We start from the raw sequence: 21311 nt of genomic DNA on the forward strand, positions 1-21311 counted from the left end.
ATAAAATCGTCCATATTTAAAGAAGCATTGATATACACTCCACCTTAATTACTTCAGAGGAATCCATTTGAATCTCCTAACTAAAACAGGGGTGTTTTATTATCCAGACGTCAGCACACAGTAGGTGCTCTCTATAATGTCCGCATCTCCAGGACAAAGGGTGTTTCCATTTTTCCCCAGATCCAGAGTGTTCCTTCTTAAAACACATCTTAAATAATTTCTAGTGATTCCCTTTGGCTCTCCCTGTTCTTCACAGACAGCTGATGAGAACCAGTCAATTGTGACCTGAATGACCTCTTTTGTGAGGGATGATTATAGCTCAGTGGTTCTGAGAGCTTGGCTCCTGGACCAGCATCACCTGGAACTTGTTAGCAATGCATGTTGTCAGGCTCTTCCCCAGACGTACTGAGTCAGAGATGCTGGCGGTGAGGCCCAGCTGGCTGTGTGTTAATGGTGATTCTGATGCAGTCCATTTGGACAACCATGGGTCTAGCCAACTGGGAAGCGTAGGAGCCTGAATCCTAAGCCCCCAGCCTCCACCCACAATAGCCATCTGAGCTTGGGCGAGTTCAAGATCTGGATTTGCGGGAGTGGGCACACTGAGATTCCTTTTTTTTTTTTTTTTTTTTTGCGGTACACGGGCCTCTCACTGTTGTGGCCTCTCCCGTTGCGGAGCACAGGCTCCGGACGCGAAGGCTCAGCGGCCGTGGCTCACGGGCCCAGCCGCTCCGCGGCATGTGGGATCTTCCCGGACCGGGGCACGAACCCGCATCCCCTGCATCGGCAGGCGGACTCTCAACCACTGCGCCACCAGGGAAGCCCAAGAGAGTGCCCTTTTGATGTCCCGGGAATGACATTTGACCACGTATGTAAAAGCCTCCAGCTTGAGACCTGTAGTGCAAGTATTTCTTCTTCTTTATTTCAACAAGGAAAGCACCATCAGCTCTAACCTAGAACACAGAACACAAGCGATTCTAACAGGTTGCTCCTTCAGCCAGGTGGCCAGTTTCTCAAATACAGGTGTGTTTGTTTGTTGTTTAGAAAGCGGCTCACAGCAATTCTGAAAACGTTCTCCACAAGTCACGGCCACAGACAGAGCCATGGTCTCCAGGCTCCAACGGCCACAGGGACTGCAAGAGGCAGAAACTCATCTTCGATGACATGTAAGTGTGGACCCTTGGTTGGTACGGTGAGGGCCAGATCGGTGGGAGCAGGGAGATGGTTTAATATGCGTCTGATTCACAGGGTGGCCATTTCTGTCATGTGATCTCATCTGTTAAATGTCACCCTCTTGAAGGGAATTGCAGCTTCACTCCAAGTGTACCCCGGAGTCCTGGGAGACTTCTGAGTGAATAGAACAACCAGGGCTAACAGGGCTGCCTCCAGGATGTCAGAAAACTAAGCTAAATGGCATCAATGAGTCATATTTCTAAGCCCCTGCATTTGGGGTTGTATGCTGCCAGAAGGAGAAGCATTTTTTGTTTTTGTAAATTATAACAGGCAAAGAATAATAGTGATTCACTCCTGAAAGCTTTTTTTTTCCTCTAAAATGCTGTAGTCTTTATAAAAGTGTAAACAGTTCTTATACAGGAGAAAATATCCTGTCATCCATCTCCCAGTCCTAACACTGAAACCCAAGTATTAGTTCCGTTCCCGGCATCGATTTAAGAGGAGGAGAAACAAAAGAAAAGGAATAAATTAACATCCTGGCATGCTCTGGAGATGCTGAAAATGAGAAATGATAAAATGATACTGAAAATTATTTAGGCTCTTGGGGAAAAAATATGTGTCAAGGACAAGCCTGGAAGGCAGCAGGTATGGTTTCAAGAGTTCGCCTTGAATCCTCCTTTCAATTTGAGCCGTTCACCAAGCGTGCAGTGTGTGTGTGTTTGAGGCACGCCCTTAAATCCCGGTGTGGAGCAGCGGGCAACAGTGAGAGAACACCCTGCTCTCTGACTGTTGACAGTCTGGCTGAGGGGACAGACTGTAAGCCACGACCCTCACCCAAAGTCAGAAAATAAAATGGTGCTAAATGTCTCTGAGTCCCAGCTTCCTAATTGGAAAAAGTGACTGTCATGACAGGCTCTTCTGAGATCCAGTGAGATGGTCTCTCCTGAGCGTGACCACGTGAGAAGTGAAAGCTCGGTGCGGTGGTGATGACTCTTCCACCCTCATCTCCCTCCCATCCTACTTTCCAATCCTACCTTCACTCAGAGTATAGGCACGATCAGTTGGTTCACCTCCAAGAACCAAGAATACCGAGTTAGGGCTTCCCTGGTGGCGCAGTGGTTGACAGTCCATCTGCTGATGCAGGGGACACGGGTTCATGCCCCGGTCCGGGAGGATCCCACATGCCGTGGAGCGGCTGGGCCTGTGAGCCATGGCCGCTGAGCCTGCGCGTCCGGAGCCTGTACTCCGCAACGGGAGAGGCCACAGCAGTGAGAGGCCCGTGTACCGCAAAAAAAAAAAAAAAGGATACCGAGTTGTAGCCCTCAAGCCCTGCTTGGACTTCATTAAGCTACTTAGGGCACAGACTTTGAGGGTTCAAAGCCAAATCCACATTATTTTGTTTCTTTATTAAACACGTTCCCAGATAATTGGTTTTACCAAAGTGTAAGGGTGGCCCAGGAGGACGTGTGTTTTTCTCCTCTTCCCGTGGCTGCCGCAGCTGCACTCAACCCCAAGCACGCTCTCTCCTGACCCTCAGCACCTCCCCTTCCCCTCCTTGCCCGCTGCCCTGGGCATCAAGGGAGGTGGTAATTAATCCCCGGGGTGGGGGGCATGTAATGGGAGTACAATCAGGCAGTCAACTCCATATATAATTAGGGTTTGGTGGTGTAAATTGTTCAAGGGAGCTTTAACCGTTTGCAAAAACAGGAGATTAGAATCGTGTTTAAAGACAGTGTGGAAATTTGCATTCAGAAGATATAGGAATCTTTTGATTTTCATCTTAATTAAAGATGCTCTTCCTAATATTAAGAAGCAAATTGAAGAAAAAGTAGTTATATGGATGGGTCAGCCTCCATATCGTTTAGGTTGCAACCCAGTTCTTTGAGGAATTAAAAACAATTATACTTATCTTACAAATCAAGTCTTTATAAGAATGGAAATGGGGCTTTAGACATCATTCAAAGCCCACCTGTCATTTTTACCAGTCCCAAAACTGCCCTTATTCATCTCAAGAAGCTTGCAGATGGGGAGGGATGGACTGGGGATTTGGGGTTAGTAGATGCAAACTATTATGTATAGAATGGATAAACAAGAAGGTCCTACTGTATAGCACAGGGGACTATATTCAGTGTCCTGAGATAAACCATAATGGAAAAGAATATAAATAAGAATGTATATATATATATATGTATATATATGTGTGTATAACTGAGTCACTTTGCTGTACAGCAGAAATTAATACAACATTGTAAATCCACTATACTTCAATAAATTTTTTTTTTTTTTGCGGTACGTGGGCCTCTCACTGTTGTGGCCTTTCCCATTGCGGAGCACAGGCTCCAGACACGCAGGCTCAGCGGCCATGGCTCACGGGCCCAGCCACTCCACGGCATGTAGGATCTTCCCGAACCGGGACATGAACCCGTGTCCCCTGCATCGGCAGGCGGACTCTCAACCACTGCGCCGCCAGGGAAGCCCAATAAAAAATAAATTTAAAAGGAAAAAGAAAGTTGCAGATATTATAAAAGATCTGGACTCAGGGAGCAAAAAAAAAAAAAAAAAAGGAGAAGCAGTCATAATCTACAACATGAACAAACACACGTGCATTTGACAGTAAGGTACCCAAAGCATCAAATGTATCTAGGGCATGGTGTTTAAACACACACATGTATGGGAAATTAAAATGTAAGGAATTTCCCAGTGTATGGACCAGAAAGCTAAGTCTGAAACAGCAACAACTAAATGGTCCTACTTCTACCTGCAGTGTCTTGGACTGTTTACAAGAGGCAATGTTTCTCAATCTGCTGGGACTGCAGCTAATATAATTTTGTCCCTATCTGTATTAACCAAGAGGCTGTTATCATTCATTCTTCCCATTAGCAATGTGTGTAATTTTTCTGGCTGGCAGCTACAATACAGTGTTTCTCCCTTTATGGATAAAGATACAATAGAATAAAAAAGCACTCTTTCATATCCATCATATAGAGAGAGAGACGTCTTCCAGTTGCCACTTGTCCCAACTGATTTGAAATCCATGACAGTAAGAGAAACATGCAACTCAAACAGCCGCTTAACTGCTGAACTGAGAAAGTCGTGGGAAGATTCTTCAAGCTTGAAAAGCAAAAACAGGCATTGTCTCTTCATTGGAGCAATAAAAATATGTCCGTTAAGAGATCACTGGGGGGACTTCCCTGGGGGCACAGTGGTTAAGACTCCACGCTCCCAATGCAGAGGGCCCAGGTTTGATCCCTGGTCAGGGAACTAGATCCCACATGCATGCCGCAACTTTGAGTTCACATGCCACAACTGAGGAGCCCACCTGCCACAACTAAGACCGGTGCAACCAAATAAATAAATAAATTTTAAAATAATAATAATAATAAAGAGATCACTGGGCTAGGAAGTCACTAAAAGTATGTAAAGTGTCTCCCAGGTTCAGTTGGTGTGTCCTGAGGTCCAGTGGTAGGAACAAAGGTATGTGATTGATTCATTCTCAGTTATTAATTGAGGGAAGATGGAGGCATATGGGTGGCCTCTCCAGGAAGCTTCCTGGGGACCAGAACCTTAGCCGCCTCCTGCTACCTCTCTGCTCTGCACCAGCTTCAAGGACCATGACCTGGCTCCTGTCATTTTCCTTGACTTCTCCTCACTAGAGGTGTCAACAGGCAGTGACATGACCAAAGAGAGGCCACCAGAAGGAAAGAAAGAACTAGAGAATTAGCAGCGGAATGATTTAGAGTTGATGGAAATCCAGTTATAGCGCTCCAGTGAGTAACAGATGCCATCCTGTCACGTGACTTTTAAAGCCACATCACATAGCTTTTTTTAAAAAAGGAAACTCATCCTTTTGTATTACAAATACTCGTTAACGGTTGAATAAACATGAGATTCAGACAACAGCCACCCGAATCCAGTGGGCACTCAAATAACAACCGTTGAATGGCCCCAGCTGAATTAGAATAACATTCCCAGGGGGTAATGCCTGCATCTTTTTTTCTTTCTCTTTCCATGAATGTAAGGAATCTACTACGTGCAAGTCAATTTAAATTCACGGGCTTCCAGGCCCTTTTCCTAGGTCACTTACCCATTCAGGATGTAGATGGAACTGAATGGAATCATTTGTTTTAAAACTGTGATCCAGGTCAGCCTGTCCTGCAGAATCACCCCTGACGTTTAGCCGTGCTCCACTTTCTCTCCTCGAGAGCCCTGATTTTAAGGTGACACTGGTGTAATTACCAAACTTCTGTTTAAAAAAAATCTGTAAGGATTTATGTCCATGAGTGACAGCACTTGATTCAACTCAAAGCCTAGAAACGGATCTTATTAGTGCAGAGCCGTGAGCTGTAAATTACTTGGTGTCATAATTAGTGACAGGGGAGTTCTTGGCGCTGGAAAATCCAGGGAACAATTGTGTCACGAAGTCCTCAGTACAGACGTCAGAGCAGAGCTGAGTGGTGAAATGCTTGGCCTCTCTTCCCACGTGCCATATTGCTGTGCCGGGGAGCCAGAGAACCTGCCTGCTGTTTCCAGAAGGATGTGCTGTCTCTTGCCCACATTTCACAAGGAAGAGTCAGTCATGATCGTCACATTCAGCCACACCACCAAACGTCCCATCTGTCCCCGTGGCACCAATACCAGGAACCCAACGACTTAAACCTCCCTACGCGAGAAGAGACTCCCTCGCCACGCGGTGCTGAAGCCCTGGCCTGGGAGATGTGGCTGGCAGGGCAGGAAGAGGGGGTCGGCATTTGTGATATGAAGCTCAGCAGCCTCATAGCTAAAAGCGTTTTAATTTTATAGAGGGTGGAAGATTCCTGTATGTGAAAGGCCAGATGACGGAGTGAGAGGACACCAACTGAAATCCCTGAGTAGGTGATGTTACATCCAGGCAAGGCGCGCCCACGGTGGACCTGCTGTGGCCGTTCTTCCTCTCCCGAGGGGCTCCCCTTCCCAGTCGCTTCAAAGCTGGACCCCACCTTTCCTGATACACCATTCATGTGCCTTTCTGTTCTTCATATGGAATTTTTTCACTTATGAACCCCTCTCAGCCAGGTTTTTATTTTTTTCTAACCAAAACAGAAAGAAAGGGGAAAAAAAGGACTTGGCTGGGGGTGTTGGGAGGGCAGGAGCTGGGGACAAGGCCTTTTAGATCTCTCTGATTGAAATCTGAGCTCTCTGATCATTTTAAGGGCTTGTCAAATGATTTTATTTTTTTTGATTAATTTTTTTTTTATCAGTCGTTTTTCTACAGTTATCATGGTTTATTTTATTTTATGTATTTATCTTTGGCTGCGTTGGGTCTTTGTTGCTGCGTGCGGGCTTCCTCTAGTTGCGGCGAATGGGGGCTACTCTTCCTTGTGGTGTGTGGGCTTCTCATTGCGGTGGCTTCTCTTGTCGCGGAGCATGGGCTCTAGGCACGTGGGCTTCAGTAGTTGTGGCTCGCGGGCTCTGGAGCACAGGCTCAGTAGTTGTGGCGCACGAGCTTAGCTGCTCTGCGGCATGTGGCATCTTCCCGGACCAGGGCTCGAACCCGTGTCCCCTGCATCAGCAGGCAGATTCTTAACCACTGCAGCACCAGGGAAGCCCTTTTTTAATTTTTGATTTTATGTTGGAATATGGTTGGTTTACAATGTTGTGTTAGTTTCAGGTGTACAGCAAAGTGATTTAGTTATACATATTCATATATCCATTTTCAGATTCTTTTCCCATATAGGTTATTACAGAGTAATGAGTAGAGTCCCCTGCGCTATATAGTAGGTCTTTATCGATTATCTGTTGTATATATAGGAGTGTGTATATGTTAATCCCAAACTCCTAATTTATCCCTGCCCCCGCCTTTCCCCTTTGGTAACCATAAGTTTGTTTTCTAAGTCTGTGAGTCTGTTTCTGTTTTGTAAATAAATTCGTTTGTTAAATATCACACCCAGAGAAGAACAGCAATCAAATTGATGTGTTTCCCTTTCGATAGAAAGGTGCTTATGCTCACGTGACCAAAACCTGCCGTTTAGCCTGTGTGTCCTGGAAAGCACACGCCGTTTTCTATGTGTGGGCGAGAGAGGAGTCACCTGCAAGAGCCTGTGGCCTGTAGGAGACACAATGAGTGATTGCTTATGCTTCTGAGAAGCCAGGGACTCGGGGGTCCCAGCCAGCATCAAGGGCGTAGAAACAAAAGCTGCATTTGAATCCTTGCTGCCGAAAGCAGTCTTCCTGCTGCCTTCGGAAAGCACTCATAAAGCCAGCGGCAGCACCGGGGTCCCTGGCTGTGCAGTGCCCTCATCGGCAGCATCCACTTACTCAGTGCGTGAAAAACAATTACCTCACTTCTTACGCGTTCTTCTTGGTCAAGAAAGTACCTCACAGCTTGGGCCACAGTCACACCTCGGGGACTTATTAAATGACAGGCTGACAGGCTATCAGATGACGAATTCATTTGGTGTGCAGTTGCCTAGCTGTCTGATTTGGATTTCAACTTCCCTAAGAAAATGATCCCCACTTCTGCTATGCCAAGGAACCCGTTTGTTCGGACACGTTGAGTTCGCCATCTCTGCCAGTTTTCACAAAACAGGCTGGTTTTGCTGAGGAGGTGCATTTCACAGAGGTAGGAATCACAGAAGGCAGCCTGCCAGCCTCTCCGTGGGAGGGCGTTCAACTCCATCGCAGCCACAAAGGAGAACAAAGAGCGAGGTTGCTCTAATACGCTGGTGCCAGAAGAAATTTTAGGGTAGCTCAGCCCCCGCCGCTGCTTAGAACTAAGGTGGCTCGCGTGTAGGTGGGGGCAATGAGAGGTGAGGAGGGCGCACCCCCTCTGGATCAAGTGCTCCCATTTTTTTTTTGCTGCCGAGAGCTCTTATAACAAAGATACACGGGGCTCGGCTTTGGCGTTTGGATCACTCGAGCCCAGCTTCTGAAGAGCCCCAGAGACACGGTTAGTTACATGCATGATGTTGAACTGTACTTTTCTTAGGGTTGCTCACGTATCATCATCAAATACCATCGCTGTGAGAAACGATGTGAAGAACCTATGATCACAATGAAAAGCAAAACTCTAGGTTTTCCATGTGAAAGAAAAGAAAGAAGATTCAATGAAAAATGAGTTTGAACGCTGCGATCATTAGATTCATTTTAGTGCCTGTGCCACGTTACATTCTGTAACTGCCACAATGGTGACGGCAGTTTTACTTTCCTGCTGACTTGAAAGTCACCGTCGGAGTGATGCCTTCATGACAGCACGTGTCCACTGCCTTGCCGGACCATCTGGGTGACATCCCATCATCCCATTGCCTTTATAATGATCTGATCTAGGAGTGTGGCTCTAGAAATCACCTGAAAGAAAAAACAAATGGGCCAATCATCAAGCAATCTTCAGTGACTCAGTGTAATAAGCCCTCCATTAGATGCAAAGATGAGAATTCTTATGTGATCCTAAACAGGCCCTGATAGTACATTTCTTCAGCATCTCAGGTTAATGTTGTAGCTGCTGTGATGTAGTCAGAAAATAGATGTGTTACTTATCCACCTACACCATTGTGAGAGTTTGTGACTCAGCCTCCATCTCAGGTTTAAAGGGTACACTTACATGCTGCAGATAAAAACAGCATTGATTAAGGTACCCGTATTAGGAATTAGGTGGCACTGCCACCCCAGGGGTAACTAAGAAGGCTAACAGATGCCTTTGCTTATTACCAAAGTAATTCGTTTGTGAGAATGAAATGCATTTGAAAAAATGATGATCCGTTAGTGACGAGGTCTACAAAAAACAGGGCAAGAGAAAAACGACCAAATTCCTATACTGGAGTGTGGGACAGATAATGATGTGGAGAATTTCAGGTTGCCATGGAGATGTTCTCTGGCTCATTGCCTTCGAGGCTGCACCCCATCAGAAGTCAACCCTGTCTCTCTCTCTTTGAAACTCAAAATATGAATGCAAGGGGGGGAGAGTTCATTTCTCTTCTACCATGTACCTAAAACTACAAGGTGGGGAAGATCAAAGAGGTCTACAACAGGGCCCCCGCTGAAAATGGTCCAGCTGCAAAGTTTGCATACATGCAGTGACTGTAGCCCAGGACAGCAGAAGGTAATTAAATGCCTGGAAGTGAAGTGTAAACAAGAGGTGGTATCTGAGATCAGGAAAGACATAGCTGATCATGGACCAAAATTACCAAGAAGGCCTTATGGCCTAAGAATTTGAGGGACAGGTAACATCTGGCTCATCATAAGCACTTAATGAATGAGCAGAGAGGTGAGTGTTCCAGGAAGAACGGAAAGGATGAGCAGAGCTTCTAAGACAGCCATGGCATGTCAACCAGACAGTGAGGACACCTCTCTGGCTGTGGTTGAGGGACTTGGTGAGTAAGTGGTACGGTTAAGAGGGTTAGGCAAGATGATTGGAGACCTGAACTGCGATTGGAATTCATAGGCCCTGGAGATGGATTTTAGATCTATGAGTAGGATCGTGATATAATGAAAGCCACATTTTACAAACATTGGTCAAGGCTTAAAGCTCAGAATAGATTGGATGGGTGTGAAACTAGAGGCCAGGAGAGGTGATGAAAGCCTAGACTTGGTGGATATGGTCACTGGGGAAAGAAAGGGATGTTTACAAGGGAGCATTCATAGCATTTGATAACTGGGGGAGAGATGGATGGAGATGCCTGAACTCTTGTCCTGAACAAATAGGCTCCAGGACCCCATCTGAAGCTCAGGAGTCAGATCTGGGTTTGGGCAGAGGTAGGTCTGGTCTTCTGCTTTGGGGCATTCAGCAAAAGGACAAACGAAAGATATTGCAGAGGATTTTTAAGGCATGAAACTCTTCTGTATGATACTATAATGGTGGATACGTGTCGTTATACATTCCTCAAAACTCACAGAATGTGCAACGCCAAGAGTGAACCCAGATGTAAACTGTGGACTTTGGGTGATGATGATATGTCAGTTTCGGTTTATCAGTTGTAACAAATGTGCTGCTCTGGTGGGGATGTTGGTAGTGAGGGAGGTTGTGCACATGCAGAAGCACGAGGTACACAGGAACTTTTCGTACTTTCCACTTCATTTTGCTCGGAGCCTACAACTGCTCAGAAAAATTAAGTCAGTCCATTAAACAACAAAAACAAGAACAAAAATAATGTAAATTGCCACAGTCGGCATCAAAGACTCCACAGATAGCCAGTATGTGTTCAAAGGTCAATATGTGGACAGAGAAGAATAAACCATCGTGAAAGTCAACTAAAACGCCATTCAAATGGAAGAAGCGTGAACGTTGAGGAAATAAACTAGAACAAGAAGAGCCGGTCAGAGCAGGGCCTTCCTTTGAAGGAAACCTCAGGCCTCACCCACCAATGAAGACCCATCATGATGAATGAAAGAGTCCAGGCCTGCGTGGCAGGAAAAATGGTGAAGGGCTCATGATCGAGAAACAGTTTCATTATGCACATTAGGGAAATCCTGCAGCCATGTTCCTCATTTCTTTGTTGGAAAAGTTAAAAATTCCCAGCATGTTCCACAGTACTGACGATATTTTATGCGGAAGAAGAGACAGAAAACCAAGGTCTTTTTCTTGCTTCTGTGATTTGTGACTCAAAATTAAGTATTTGCTTTGATCCTGGTTTGTTTATTTGTTTGATTGATTGATTAAAACCATTCAGCTGAGGATTATAGTTTTGGATGGTAATGTCATTGACATGGTATGTGTGATTTTTCTAAGCCTTTTGACCCCTTAGGATAAAAGGACGCTCTGACTACCTAATACTGCATTGGGGAAAAGATGCCTTAGCTGAAAGAAGGCAGTTCAAAATAAGTGTTAAACAGTTCATGATTAATATTGCTACTTACATCTTATCTCCCATTCAGGGCGTCCTGGCTTATGGTGTGTACATGAATAGGTCAAGTTTACTGATTATATAAAGACCCATAATGGAAAACAAGTTTATGCTGATGGTACCTAAAGTATGTAGATTTAAAAAAATCTATCCAATGAAGCATTTAAAGTTACTGTCTGCTGAGTAGTTTAGTGTAACTTGGGGTCATGTCACACGCTCAGATCCATCTCTGGATGAATTCCCTTCATCTCCCAGCAGAGTCAGCGCTGGCCAGGGTTATTGTTTTAATAATGCCCATGTCTGGTGTTAATGTTTACCAGCCAGTTAATCAGAACTAGAGAGAATACATGCCATGTTTGCATTGTGACAAGGAAGACATCATTTTACAATTAACTTTATTACAACTGGAATGTAATCATGCAACAGCGCCTCTTTTCATTTTTCATTGCAAAGCTTTAAAATAATTAGATACAGAGATACAAGCAACTTTGGGTACCATTTATGCATACAAACAACACTGATTTTCATAAGGGTACAGAAATATACTCACCTGTACATATCCATACAATTATTATGAGATACCTTTGCCATCTTTACATTAAAAAGGGATTGTTTTATGTAAATAACCTGTGAAATAAGATTTTGCACTTGTTTTCTTAACCGTGCAATAAAAAATCTGATTCGCAGATTAGGTACTGGGGATCCATGTTAAAAATCACTGTAAATGTATATATTTATTTGCATGTATTGAGTGTGTTTTGGATTGCTAACTTAAGAGAAATGTAATAGTAGTCTTTTACATATAGGCTATAGTAGTTTGGAAATGCAAAAGAAAAGAAAAATACTTGATTCCGTCTTAAGAAGAGTCTTGAAATTGTGCTTCAAGTGTGAGCAAAGGAAAGAATATTTTCCAAAGATCTTGCACTTGCACGGTAATGACGTTTCATATCACCCTCTCCTCGTAGGCCACGCAGTGCAGATTATTTTATGCAAGAAGCTAAGCGAATGAAGCATAAAGCAGATGCAATGGTAAGACCTTTTCTCTCCAGATCCTTTCCTCCAAATGACGTTTGTACCACAGCTTCATCACTGGGGCAACATAGCTAGGGTCATTATAAAATCTATTACAAGGATGGCTGGGTCTGTTAAAGGCAAAAATGTTTATATAATCCAGTGCTCATCGCCCAATAAATTATGACCTCAACCAATAATGTCTGACTGGGAGGAAGCCCTGGATAAACTAATATTTCAGTTTAGACCTAAAGTTTGAATAGGAACCAGAGGCAATGGAGTCAGTGGGTGGTAATGGTTTTTTTCCTTAAAAAGAAAACACCCCAATTTGCATATTTCTCCCTTGTTAGCCTGGCCAACGCTTGGCTTGGTCCCAGGATCAAATCCCTTTTCAAAAAGACTTGCGTTCTTCATATGTACCTGCCAGAATGAATTTTTCCTATGAATCTGGACAATCCAGAAACTATTTCACTGCACATAAGACCCTGAAGTTGTATGATTTGATGTTTTCAGAGAGTAACTTTTCTGACTCGGATAATTTATTTGAGAAAGCTTAAAGCCTTCAGGCAAGAGTTAGAACACTTCTGGTTTTTTCTAAAAGAGATCATATGGTTGTTCTGTCAGGAGATCTCATCCAAAGGGAGTCTTTCCTATCTAGTAATTCTAGTTCTGCTCCCCTCCAGTGCTCATAAGTGAAATCAGGGTGCTGGAGGTGAATAAGGCATTTCAAATGACCGTCAGAGTATTATTCCAGGGTTGAAGATGCCTAAGCCAGAACTGTACCCCACCCCGCAATGCTACTGATTTTGCCCACCAAGCATGCATTTATATGAAGCTAACTGCCTAGGTCCACTGGTGTACAGAGAAATAACCAGGGGGTGTCAGAAAATACAGAAGGGAAATAGGAGGTAGAGTTTCTGTCATCACAGTCCCACAGTCTGATGGAGAGTTCTGGTCACCCGAAGGAACCGATGCATGGTCACACTGAATTCTAAAGCAGAATGAAATTTCCTGCCTGAATCATCCAGTGTTTACCAGGCTTCCTCAGTCAGTGTCACCTTGCCCAACCTGGCCTTTCCCAGCGATACTCTGCTCCAGCCATGTTGGCCCCCTGCCGCCTCTGAGCACACCTGACTCGTGCCAGCTGGCAGGTCTTTGCACCTGCAGAGCCTCACACTCACACTCACACTCACACTCGCACTCGCACTCGCACTCGCACTCGCACGCACACCCACACCTTCAGTGTCCTCCCCAAATTCAGCCAGATCATGCTGTTCCTTCCCAGTTTCCTCCCCAGCCTCCCTGTAGCCCCATCACTTGCTCCCTTCCTGCCCTCTCTCTGGCATTGGACTCCTTGCTTTGCATTCGGTTAGTTAATCACAGACTACCTTGCACTTTGAGCTATCTTGTGAGTGCACATTTTTTCCCTCCAAATATATGTTCCTGGAAGGAGCTTTTGTGTGTCAAGTACAGACCACACAGAATCAGGTGCTTTAGCAAATACTTATTGAAAGAAATGACTTCCTTAATCTGAAAGCACTGCCAAGAAATATTGCTCTATAGCCTCTTAGGGTTATAAGCTGTTTAAAATTTTGACTTGCTAATGTGGGAGAATTCTGCTCTACATTTCCCTTTCCTGAGGTGTCATGAATAATGAGAGGTTTTTTACGAGGCAAGACTTAGATCAGTAGTTAAGAGTATCTGTGTAATTCTGTTTTGATTGATGAAGGAATGTTTGAAAACTGCGGAGATGATGCAATTCAAATTTAGAATGTGTCACGATCCACCGAGAGGAAGAATGCACGGAACCGTGCACGAACCTGACGTGTGCGTTTAGATTTATGAGAACCTAAGAACGTAAAGCTGATTCTTGGTTATCCTCACTGATACGGGTAAAGATTAACGTAAATTTAGGGACCTCCTATAATCCCAAAAGGTCTTTTTTTAAATTAATTTTCAACGTTGTGTCCTTCAAGCTGAAATCATGCCTTGAGCTCTACCTCCTCTCCCTTTCTCTCCTCACCCTCACGCTTAGGGTGACGTTCTAACTGCTAACGAAACAACTAAAAAATACATACTTAAAGGAAGGCGTGGAGATGTAAATGTCACAAATAGTGTAAAAGATAATAAGGAAGGCCTTAAACCATCAAAGTGAGAGTATACCCCAAAAGTGTGAAAACTGTTGCATGGAGTCAGGCCTATGAACGTAGATATATATTTAGCACAGCAGTGAGGACCAAGGAGCGAAGTTGACAAACCATTAGGAGTTGGAAAGAGGGCAACAGAAATTAAAGCAACCGTGAAGTTCTGCACAATTCTGATTGGCAGTTGTGGATTTGGTATAATTCTGTATAACCATTTACTCATTTACCCTAAACCAGTAGCAATTTGCAAAAATACCTAGAGAAGGTATTACCCTATTTCTCTCTTCTCTCAGCTCCATTCACAGGAGTTTGGAACTTCAAAGTCGGGTTTCTCAAAGTGTATAGATTATGTGACAATGCTGTTTGAAAAACTATTCCTAAGGAAGACACTGTATTAACTCTCTTGATCAGGTGGAAAAGTTTGGAAAGGCTCTGAACTATGCTGAAGCAGCCTTGTCATTCATTGAGTGTGGAAATGCAATGGAGCAGGGCCCAATGGAATCCAAATCTCCTTATACAATGTATTCAGAAACAGTTGAGCTCATCAGGTAAGCGCTACGTTTTCTTGCTTGGGGGCAGGGGTTGGGGGTGGAGGGAAGAATGTATATAAGTGCTGTGAACACACAAAAGAACGTCAGCCTGCACTGTGAGCTACCAAGAACCAATGTTCATCCCCCAAATAAGAGTGGACAATCTTGCAAGACATATTTGCAGAGGCTGCCTCCTTCGCTCTCTGTGTGAGTGCTGGGGGTGGCGGCAGCTCCTCTAACCCCACTGGCTGCAGAAAGGAAGCTGAATCTGAGGGAGATGTGAGATGTCTACTTCACCCAGCTGGGAAGTGGCGGAATTTGAATTCACTACATCTCCATGCTGCTTTTTTTTTTTAACCTGATCCAGATTCATATAATCTAAATCCTAACTTCATCAGTAAATGATCCAGGAGTATTTAATGAAAGGAAAGAAGATTCAAGGGGATTTTAGGAAAGGAAATCCATCCTACGACGCACTATCTGAAGAGGTGCTGGCGTTGTTCTGGTCTAAGACTTGGACGTGAGCGCCATCCCCCGGCCTGGGTTAAGACCTGTAGTATGCGCAGAAGCAGGGTTTCTGACTGGGGCACAGCAAGGACTTGGGTGGGAGACTCTTTGTCTTCCATGATGGCAACATGGAAAGGCACATCCTTAATGTCTCTTTAATGAACCATTAAAGGAATTTCATCCATTAACACTACTGGGAACCTTCGTCATATGGTTTATGTCTTTAGCTGGTTCAACTGCTTGGGATAATGTCTAATACCCATTATGTGAAATAATCCTTCCCAAAACTAACTTTAAGAGACTTTTCTAATTCTGGAATTCTAGGCAACCTAAGAGTAAACGTGGTTTACCATGTCTCACCATTCCAGATGGAAGATTTCTAGTCATCCTAAATTTAACCTTCTTGGTATGCATTGGCCCAGGTTTGCTCCTTGGTATTTTACACTATTCTCCTTCAGGAAATAGGAAAGGATGACAGCCTTTGACTTTGTCATCCCAGTATCAAGAACACATCATCTTCAAAAAGTACTTCTCAAGAATGTTTTGAAAGTTAACACTCTTCAAGCGTTTTTCTTATTAAAAGATTTCTATTGGGCTTCCCTGGTGGCGCAGTGGTTGAGAGTCCGCCTAGCCGATGCAGGGGACACGGGTTCGTGCCCCAGTCCGGGAAGATCCCACATGCCGCGGAGCGGCTGGGCCCGTGAGCCATGGCCGCTGGGCCTGCGCGTCCGGAGCCTGTGCTCCGCAACGGGAGAAGCCACAACAGTGAGAGGCCCGCGTACCGCAAAAACACACACACACACACACACACACACACACACACACACACAAAATAAATAAATAAATAAATAAAATATTTCTATTACACCAATGTATTGGTGACTCCTTCATGCCATTTTCTTACGTGGTACAGCATTTTGGGCAGTGAAGAGAAGAAGTTGCCATAGTAAAAAAAAAAAAAAAAAACTTAAAATTACTTTAAGAGACCCTAGATCCTCACATTTCTTCCTCAGAATAAGGCACAGACTCAGATGCCCACAGGAGGGCATGGAAGAATATGGGTGGAAGTGGACAGGCACAAAGCCATAATGTGTTCTAGAATGTGAGTGCCTCAAACAGAGGGATGTTTTTGGTTGTTGTTTGATCTGTTCGTGTATGTGGTCATACCCCCTGGAAAAGATCTTAGAACACAGTATGTACTCAGTGAATGTACACAGTACTCAGTGAATATTTGAGGAATGAACAAATAAGCAAGTCACAGGGCCTCTGGTGAACTGCATAGCCTGCCTAAAGGCATTCAGACTTTAAAAAACAAACAAATCCAAACAATGATAAAAGCCTGATGTCAAATAAACTGGAGGTGCTGATGTGCACACCCGTGCTACACCAGAGATGGGACCTTGCGTGGGTGGAAAACACAATGCGTTTTCTAGATGATTGAATAGAATCCCTTAAGCTACTCCAAAAACTAAGATAAAAAAGAGTTTTTCTTATCTGAGTTAGAAAACAGCATTAATATACCACTTGAATCTGCATGTTGCCCACCAGGTTTGAGATTCCCCTCCCCCACTGAGAGACACTCGGGAGCTGGGAGCACCCCCAAGGAGGATCGTGCCACAGGTACCCAGCTTAGGATGTGCTCTTTGTCCCAGTAGGCAAGAGAATTCCTTTCTCCACCAAAGGACACCAAGTGACTGGGGGACACTGACGGGTGGAACCCTGCCACCACAGATCAAAATTGCACCACAAAACCTCTGAAAATTAAATTGTACATGGAACCACAGCCCACAGAAGTAGGTTATGACTTGCCTGCTAAACCTAAACAGGGTGACTTCCTTTTAAAAGAAAAGATTTAAACAGGACCCAGGTATCTCCTAACATAATAGCCAAGATGTCCAAGATACAATAGAAACTCATTCATCATACCAAGAAACAAGAAAACCACAACTGAGATGAAAAAAGACGATCAGTTGACACCAGTAACCAGGATGAATCAGATGTTGGAGTTATCTGACAAGGATTTTAAAGCAGCCATCATAAAAATGCTTCAACAAAAAATTACAAATTCTCTTGAAACAAACAAAAAATGAAAGTCTCATCAAAGAAATAGAAGTTGTTTTGAAAAAGAACCAAATGGAAATTAAAGAACTGAGAAATATAACAAATAAAAATCTCACTGGAGGGGCTCAGTAGTAGAGATGACAGAGGATAGAATCAATGAACTTGAGAACAGAAAATAGAATTTACCCCCCAATCGGAGCAACAGAGAGAAAACAGACTGAAAAAAAAAAAGTGGATAGAGCTTCAAGCACAATGACAGTAGAACCTCCATGTCAATATTGGAGTCCCAGAAGGAGAGAGAGAGAATGGAACTGAAAGATATTTTGAAGAAGTAATGGCTGAAACTTGCTAAATTTGGCAAAAGACATAAACCTACAGATTCAATAAGTGGAGAAAAACCCAAACAGCATAAACAGCCAAAGCAATGCATGCCAAGACACATCAAAACTACATTTCTGAAAACTAAAAACAAAGGAAAAAAAAAATCCTGAAAGCAATGAGAGAGGAATGACACATTACCCATAGGGGGACACCAATTCAGATAACAGCTGACTTCTTATCTGAAACCATGAAAGCCGGAAGGGAGTGGCACAACATTTTTTAAATGCTGAAAGAAAAAAACTGTCAAACTGTGAACTCTAGATTCAGTGAGAATTCATTCTTCAGGAATAAAGAGGAAATAAAAACATTCTCAGACTAAGGAAAAAGACTTTGTTTCTAACAGACCTACCTTTAAAGGTTGGCTAAAGGAAGTTTCTCAAACAGAAAGGAAGTGACAAAAGAAGGAATCTTGGACCAACAGGAGGGAAGGAAAAACAACATAAGAGCAGAACTATGGGTACATGCAATAAACTATCCTCCTCATGAGTTTTATAAATCATAGTTGATGATTGAAACAAAAATTATACCACCATGTGATGCTCAAGACAGTGTTATTTAAAAGCAGTGAGATGGAAGGAAGTAAGGTTTCAACTCTTCAAGCAAAGTGGAAAATATTGATACCAATAAATTGTGATGAGTCACATATGTATCTTGTAATACCCGGAGAAACCACTATGAAAACTAAGCAAAGAGATACACTCAGAAACACTGCAAGGGACTTCCCTGGTGGCGTGGTAATTAAGAATCCACCTGCCAATGCAGGAGACACAGCTTCAAGCCCTGGTCTGGGAAGATCCCACATGCAGCAGAGCAGCTAAGCCCGTGTGCCACAACTACTGAGCCTGCGCTCTAGACCTGCGAGCCATAACTACTGAGCCCACGTGCCACAACTACTGAAGCCCGCACGCCTAGAGCCCGTGCTCCGCAGCAAGAGAAGCCACCGCGATGAGAAGCCCACGCACTGCAACGAAGACCCAACACAGCCCAAAATAAATAAATTAAAAAAAGAAAAAACCACTACAAGTCTGCATGCTGTGGAGATAGTGTAATAACAGTATCACTTCTTGAGCAATTTGCAATAAGCCAGCCCACTATGCCAAGAACTTTACAAACACTCTCTCACTTAATCCTCACAGCAATGCTATGGGATCCGCAGTACTCATCTTACTTTATAAATAAGGAAATGGAGGCTTAAAGCTGTTAATTTGTCTAAGTTCTCACGACTGTAAGGACTTGAACCCAGGTCTCCCTGACCATTCCATATACCGCCTCAGCTCTCTCCAAGAGTCTGCAAGTAACTTGGTATATTATTGGAGAAAGGAACAGCCATAGACCTCTGGTTCAGAGAAATAAGTGAGATTGAATAAAGTTCATAAAATCTACTAGTTATGCATCCAGGACAGTTACACTACTGTCAAAGTAAGAGTTCCATAACAATAAAAAAGAAATAAATCCAAACATTCATCTGAGTACAAGGAATAAAAATTTTTCTGGAGATTGGCCTGGAAGGATTGACCTTCGCTCCCATCCTGTCAGCCACTCAGCCATAAATCAGAATTGGTAAAAATGGATGTGTCACCACATACGTGGATAATGCTTGAACTGATACCACTCTTGACCATCTGTAGCATTTGGACTTGTATTGTTAAAGGGCAGAAAGTTGCTAGATGGTCATAAAAGCCATTTTGTTCTAGTCACATCACAATCATGTCATGCTTAGAGAAAATGGGGCAGCCTCAGCTGGCTTCTAAGAAAGAACTGTCAGCAAGCACTATGAAAAACTAAGTATTGGGCAGAGAGAACTTCCATCCTAGAAGATGTTCTGTTGTTAATAAGAAAGCTTTAATTTTTTGTTTTTCTTTCCTTTTTTTTTTTTAAGATATGCTATGAGACTAAAAACCCACTCAGGCCCCAATGCCACACCAGAGGATAAACAGCTGGCTGCATTATGGTAAGTGCATCACATCAGATGAAAATAGCCTCCCCAGCCTCGTACCTCTTCAGTGGCAAACCAGGTGCTGAAATGCACGATGGCTTCCTAGCGCTTCTGACACACCAAACCAAAGGCAGTGCTCATGGTGGCCAGGGAGAGCCTGCACCCTGCTGTCCTAGGCATGAGGTGAATTCACAGTGATTGAAAACCAACAGGTCCATGACACAAGGACCCATTTTTCTGTGTGTGTGTGTGTGTGTGTGTGTGTGTGTCTTAAAATCAGGTAAGTCTGTGTTTAAATCACTTGAATGTGAATTGCGCCAAATGGAATCTCTTGTGTTTAACATTTTAGAGGCAATCAAGATAATTCATCTGTCTCTTTACATGTGGGATTAGTAGAACTGAATCAAGATGATGTATTCAAGTTCTCAACACATTAAACTGAGGAGCAGTTCATCCCACTTTGATAATAAAAGCAACATTTAAATGTTAATCAACACGTAATAGGTTTTTTTCTTTAATGATGATGATTATAATGATAATAATAATAATTTTCCCCTCGACATCTCCTTAGTACTGCCTCAAATCACAGGACACCTCTCTGTTGGTTCCTCCTGTGACGGGGGGCCAAAGTGTCTTTTTCTCTGATGGTTCATACTCCACTTTAGAACCGGATCTGCAAGTTGGAGAATTGAATCTCAAAATAATATAACAGCAACAACAGCAACATACGCAAAAGAGAAAACATTAGTTTTGCAATATCACGTCCTCTAGAGTTTGGTGTGCTAAGAAGAGACTCTTGGTCAAGGGTGTATTGTACAACACAGGGAATACAGCCAATATTTTGTAATAGCTGTAAATGGAAAGTAACCTTTAAAACTTGTATTAAAATAAATTGAAAAATTAAAATTGAAAAAAAAATTTTAAGAGACTATTAAGTTGTATTTGGTATGTTGGTATTCTAGTATGTCAACACCAGATCTGAGTTAGCAAATAATTAGGAGTGGAAAGCACCAAGGAAAAGTGGATATGGTGAGGACACGGGGAGGGGGAAGGGGAAGCTGGGACGAAGTGAGAGAGAGGCATGGACATATATACGCTACCAAATGTAAAATAGATAGCTAGTGGGAAGCAGCCGCATAGCACAGGGAGATCAGCTCGTCGCTTTGTGACCACCTAGAGGGGTGGGATAGGGAGGGTGGGAGGGAGACATGAGAGGGAGGAGATATGGGGATATATGTATAAGTATAGCTGATTCACTGTGTTATACAGCAGAAACTAACAGAACATTGTAAAGCAATTATACTCCAATAAAGATGTTAAAAAAAAAATGGGTATGGTGCAGGAAATGCTCTCTGTGCTCTTCAAACTTTAAGTTCCTTATTAGGATTAATAAATTAACAATGATTCGTTAATATTATATAAAATAGAATACTAGTATGTAAATAACAAATATATAAACTGTAACATAAAATAGTGACTACTCCCAGTATGGTTTTCATAAAATACATTCATGTCCGTTACTTTATTTGAACTAATTATAGTCCAGTACAGTGGTAGTGAAGGGAATAAAAACAGGTGGAAGGGCTGGCTATTCTTTTAGCAGAGCCGCTGCGGGAAGTCCAGGGTGTCAAGGCAAATCAGAATAAGGTAGTTGTGCCCTGAAATTCACCCAGCAAGCAGTGAGAGCTGTGCGCTAGAGCCTCCTCCCTCCTCTCATGGAGAGAGACTGTCTCCTAGTGGTGGAAGAAGGAAATGA

The 21311-nt window shown here is 43.4% G+C and overlaps 1 protein-coding gene across 1 annotated transcript in view; it reads left to right on the forward strand.

Annotated features, from left to right (window-relative positions):
* Window positions 1-21311, forward strand: part of AFF3 (ALF transcription elongation factor 3) — a 478605-nt gene that overhangs the window by 447606 nt on the left and 9688 nt on the right. Inside the window, exons 18-21 of the mRNA XM_060170002.1 lie at window positions 1042-1163; window positions 11951-12014; window positions 14552-14688; window positions 19499-19570. Of these exons, the coding sequence (XP_060025985.1) occupies window positions 1042-1163; window positions 11951-12014; window positions 14552-14688; window positions 19499-19570 (395 nt within the window). The remainder of the gene's footprint in view (window positions 1-1041; window positions 1164-11950; window positions 12015-14551; window positions 14689-19498; window positions 19571-21311) is intronic.

This window comes from Lagenorhynchus albirostris, chromosome 13 (genome assembly GCF_949774975.1).
Source record: "Lagenorhynchus albirostris chromosome 13, mLagAlb1.1, whole genome shotgun sequence".
Classification (NCBI taxonomy): domain Eukaryota; kingdom Metazoa; phylum Chordata; class Mammalia; order Artiodactyla; family Delphinidae; genus Lagenorhynchus; species Lagenorhynchus albirostris.